Below are 5586 nucleotides of genomic sequence, written 5' to 3' on the forward strand. Positions count from 1 at the left end.
TTGATTTAGAGGCTGCAGGGGACATCTTCCCTGCAGTGAAAGGCAAGCTTAAAATGTGTCTTGTTCTTCTTTTGAAAGACATTACCACTTCTCTTGCCCCTCCTTTCTTTACTGCACTTATGGCTGGAGAAGCTGAAGCTCATCTTCAGAGACCTGAGACAAGTTATCCTGGTGCTTTGCTCTTATGTTGCAGCAGTTCTCCATGCCTTTCCACCTCTGTATTCTCTATCTCGTTTCCATCTTCCTCCACACAATTCATCAATGGAAAAGGATGCTTTTGGGCTTGTAGTCCTTCACCAGGACTAGTTGTTTGGCAGCTGCCTGCACCGTCATCCTTAATCCAGGTCTCTTCAGGGAGATGGTGGCAGTGGTGGATGGGGAGGGGCCAGTGAGGAGGAGGAGGCGGAAGTCTCTGCGATGAGTGCACTGGTCACCATTATGCAGAAAGGCCACCAGGAACTTGTCACCCAGGTGAGGTGGTAACATCTCAGAGGTGATGCTGGGGGTGTGGAGGAGAGCTGGGGGAGGAAGAAGAGGTATGGGTAATTTGATAGATTATTGATTTGATGGATTATTAATTTGATGGGTTATTGGTTTGATTGGTTCGATGGATAATTGGTTTGATGAATAGTTCATTTCTCCCAGGCAACCAGCAGCAGGACAAGAGGGAATGGTCTCAAGCTGTACCAGGGAAGGTTCAGGCTGGACATAAGAAGGAATTTCTTCACAGAAAGGGTAATTGGGCATTGGAATGCTCTGCTCAAGGAGGTGGTGTAATTACCCTCCCTGGAGTGTTCAAGAAACACCTGGACATGGCATTCAGTGCTGTGGTCTGCTTGACATGGGGTGTTCAGTCAAGGATTGGATTTGAGGATCTTGGAGTTCTCTTTCAGCTCTAACAATCCTGTGATTCTGTGAGTAGGGGTAAAGGGAAGGGATGGGTAGAGTTGTGTCTTATATGTTTTGTGTGTCTTGTGATGTCCAAGTGTGTTGTAGGTGCAGCATTTTTGGAGGTATGTGCCAAGATGTCTGCTGTGGGTTGTGTCTCTCCTGCACACAGCTGCCACATGACTTCATATTGTGCAAGACGCCAGAAATTAGCACAGAAATTAACACGAAAAAAGCAAAATTGGATGAATTCTGTCACATTTCACGTCCAAACCCCTGAGATCCCCTGCAGCTGTGGAAATAGTGAGGGAAATGGTGACATGAGTGTGATAACATCACCATTGCTGCCATGACAATGACAAGGATGTGGACAATGCAATGTCTTAGCTGCAATTTTATTACTCTGACAGAGGCTGGCATGATCTTGACCTGCATAGTGACTTCATCTGTTATAACAGTGGCAGTGGTGATGTCCCTCCAGCCCACTCCCCTCGATTCACCTAGAGGAGATATTAACAATCCAAGAGCAAGAGCCACTTTCCAATGAAATCCCCAATATTCCCCAAAAATCCCAATATTCCCCTCAGAAATCCAAGTTCTCCTTGCAAATTATTCCACAATATCCCCACCTTTCGCCAAATGCCCATTTTTCTCCAGTTCCTAATTTGCCCCTAAATTTTCAATATTCCAACCAAGATTCCTGCTGTACCCCTCCCAAGATTCCAAATTTTCCCCAACAAATTCTGTTTTCCCCTAAATTCACAGTGGTCTTCCCACAGTCACAAATTATTGCCCCAAATTCCCACTTCCCCCCCACCACTCCTGAATTTGCTCCCCAAATTCCCACTTTTCCTCAAAATTCCTGATTTTCTCCTCCAACTTACAACCAGCAGTCATTGTTCAGCTGGGGAGGATCCACACCTGTCACCTGGAAGTCATCCACCCAAAAGACCCAGCGTCTCGGAACCTTGACGCTGGAGGTAGTGGTGATGTTGATGATGGCATCAGTTTGGGATCGGGGAATGTTGTAGAAGTTGGTGTCATCACCACTATTGAATCCTGCCTGGAAAATTGGGGCAAGGGGAATCTAGAAGGGCTAACCCCACTCAAAGGGCTAGTGGGCCTCCAAAAAGATTTTAAGATGCAAACATATTTGGTATCATCCAGAAATTATATGGACCAATCCATGACCATCACTGTCATGATCATCATCTCCAGAAGAAGAGTAGACAACCTCCTGTCTTCATCATCATCATTATCATCTCCAACAGTTGGGATGGGCCAACCTGTGAACTTCATCATTATCATCTCCAGAAGCTGGGACATTTTGACCTCCCCAAAAGTGTGTGTCAATCCTGAACCTTCATCATGATCATGATGATCATCATCCCCAGGAAATTGGATGGGCCAAACCCTGACCTTCATCATCATCATCCTCAGAACATGGAGTAGGACAACCTCCCCCTCCTCCTCCACCCTCCCCACCTACATGTGCTGGGATCACCCCGAGTCCCGTTTCAGTGTCCCCGTCACTCGCTGCCCCTGTGGTCCACTGGATGTCCCAATAGTTGAAGATGATGTAGAACATCTTGGAGTCAGTGGTCAGCACAGCCTGGAAAGTGTTGCCCTATGGAGAAAGGTCACAGAGGCCAAGGATGAGTCATGAAGGTCATGGATGGGTTCTGGAGGTCAAAGGTAGGTTGGTCAACAAGGTGACCAAATAGTTCAGCAAGAGTCAGTGAGTGACCTTCATGCCCCACGGACCACGGACCTCACCTTTTCAGAGATGGAGCCATAGTAGGCTACATGGTCCCAGGTGACCACCAAGGCCCAGGTGGCTGCAAAGGTGTTTTTGGGGAAGTACTGGGTGATGTCCTGGCTGACGTCCTCCAGCAGCACCAGGTTAGTGGTCTGGTGGTAGAAGATGTCCCCACCCAGCACGTTGTCCACATCCGCCCAGTATGGAGCCACGAAAGGGTGCCCGTCCACCAAAGGGAAGGGGTGTATTGTCTGACAGGCTTGTTGAAGGAGATCACCCCATTATTGTTCACCTGGAGGTGACACCAGGAGCAGGTGTGTGCAACACCTTGACTTGGGTTGTGAGTCCTCAAGATGGACCCTATAAGCATGCTAAGAACCACCACCCATAGTGACTCCCCAAACACCTATCAACACCCCAAGATCCACTGCCCACCGGACTTCCCAAAGAACCACCAACCATAGGAACCCTCACCCACAGGACCCCCCAACACCCAAAGAAGCCCTCAAGATCCATCAGCCTCCAAAGACACACTACCCACAGGACTCCCCAGACATCAGATCCATAGAACTCCCTAACAGCAATCACCTCCAGGACCCTCCCAAGACCCATCACCCATAGGACCCCACAACACCCACCAATCCCCCTGAGACCCATCCCTCAAGGACCCTTACAAAATCCACCACCCATATGATCCCACAATGCTCACGAATACACAACAAGATCCACCCCACATGGGACCACCAAAAATTAACCAACTGCCCCAAGACCCATCAGCCATACAACCACAAAAGACCACACCATCACCCACCATCATCAGAACACCCCAAGCCCCTCTAACCCTCCCAATGCCACTAACCCCCTCAAGATACCCCACCTCTCAGGGTTGCTTTTCCCTGAGATTCTCCTTGGGGTTGCTGTTCCCCGAGGTAATAAGGTTTTTCGTCTTCTCTTTGCCCTAAGTGTTTCACACCGAAGGTAGAGACGACAAGCTGAGTCAGCCAGTGCATGTTTCCAAGGTTGTTTATTCTTCATGATCTCAGTTCTTTCTCAGCTCTGCCAGGTCTCCCTGGTAGGGTACCTTATCTTAGTTCTTTCTCTGCTCTGCAAGGCATCTTCAGCAGAGCAGGACACACGGCGGACTGGGCAGATCAGAGGGTCCTGGACCTTTTGTACCATTACCCTGATCCAACCACTGTCCAAAATGTACTTTTTATTTACAGAATCACACCAATACTTACTACCTATGTTAACATGTCATTTGTACTCTAAACCAATCCTTGAGATCCAACTCAGCAGAAAATGGGGGATGAGAGCAAGAACAAGGAGCACAGGGACCACTCCCAAGTTCCTCCATCTTGTCTCTTCAACCCCATATACTGAGAATCCTAGATTCTACATTTACATTCTATGATAAACTAAATACTACTTATTTTGAATTCTCTTAGCTTGTGATTCTTCATACAATGTGGGCATTCACTCCCATGGACAGGAATCAGAGGCAGTGTCCTCCTGGGCTCTGTGTGAGGCTGGCTGACCCCCTTGTACAGATCCCAGACCCCCCTGTCCGGTCTCCAAACCCTCCAGGGTGGCCAGAGGGATGTTCTAGACTCCGACACCCACCCATCTGAAGATGTTTCAGTGCCCAAGGATAAAACCCACTACAAACTCAAGAAGGGTTGATTTTGGGGACACATACACACACACACGCATACACACAGAGACACTCACCCACACACACCAGTGAAAAATTAGGTAGAAATTGAGGGAAAATTTGGAAAAATGGATGAAATTCTCAAAAATATGGAGTTTGGGGTGACCTACGAACACAGTTTGGTAGGTTTTGCTGTAGAAGGTGAAGGGAACAGAGGGGGTGATTGCTTCGGATGTCCCATTATCGTGTTTGGGGTTGGTTTCATCCCCCTGGTGTGGTCCATAGGGATAGAGCAGGGATCCTGAGGGAAAATCAGGATTTGGGAACAGCCTCCAAATTCCCACCCAACTACATGGATTTTGGGGTGTAACCCACCAAATTTGGGGTTCCCGTGGTGTTGGTTACGTAAAAACAGCTGTGTCTTCTTCTGGGTTTTCATGGTTAAACAGGGGTTAAAGGGAATGACCCCAGTGGAATTATATGGTGATTACATGGATTTTGGGAGGATAGTGGTAAAATAGTATGATGTGAGTGGAAGAAAGTTTTATTTAGGTGGAAATAAGGGGGTTTTAGGGTAAAGCCTCCAAAATTCACCTTTTTCAGATGAGGTTTTGGTGTCAACCATGGCGCCTGGAGAAGAAATAGCACGTAAAATTAGTTGATCAATCATTTTTCCAGCAGGGTTGAAAATTACACTTTTTCAGAAACAAACATTTACCTAAAATCAGAAGGAAGAAAGAGGGTGACATCCCTGACCCTAAAATAATTGTAAAAAACAGGAAAATCTGAAAAAACCCCTATAAATATATCCAAACAAGCAAACTAAAAACCCTCCCTAAAAGAAATGATGCAGTAAAATGAAGTTCCAGAGGCAAATAAAAGTCACATTAAAACACCAAACATACTTTTTTTCCAGGATTTTTTTTGTGGAGGGCTGTGTGTATGTGTGGTGTTTAAACCATTTTTTAAAGACCTGAAGTATTTGAAAAGTTGGCTGTTTAATTTAATTATGGTACATTTTAAAGTATTAATATAATTTAATTCAGGAGATTTTAAAATGTCATTTAATTTTTTTAATTTTTAATTTACTATGATTGGATTTTAATCAAAACAATTATTTAAGAGAACATCATTTAATTTCATTTCAATTTTTAATTCTAAATGCATTGCCTTTTTTATTTAATGGAGTTTTTAGATTAATGCTATTTTTTTTTATTTTCCAAATCTATTTTTTTTTAATTTAATTAAATATTCAGGTTTTGCCATTTGTGTGAATGTACTGAAG

The 5586-nt window shown here is 45.3% G+C and overlaps 1 protein-coding gene across 1 annotated transcript; it reads right to left on the reverse strand.

Annotated features, from left to right (window-relative positions):
- Positions 1–258: 258 nt before the first annotated feature.
- On the reverse strand, positions 259–4926 carry LOC134564503 (alpha-tectorin-like). The gene is given in 7 exon segments (XM_063423399.1): positions 259–518; positions 1810–1951; positions 2378–2515; positions 2665–2885; positions 2888–2939; positions 4472–4602; positions 4896–4926. Coding segments are annotated over 7 exon segments (975 nt in total).
- Positions 4927–5586: the final 660 nt, after the last annotated feature.

Source organism: Prinia subflava, chromosome Z (assembly GCF_021018805.1).
Source record: "Prinia subflava isolate CZ2003 ecotype Zambia chromosome Z, Cam_Psub_1.2, whole genome shotgun sequence".
Lineage (NCBI taxonomy): Eukaryota > Metazoa > Chordata > Aves > Passeriformes > Cisticolidae > Prinia > Prinia subflava.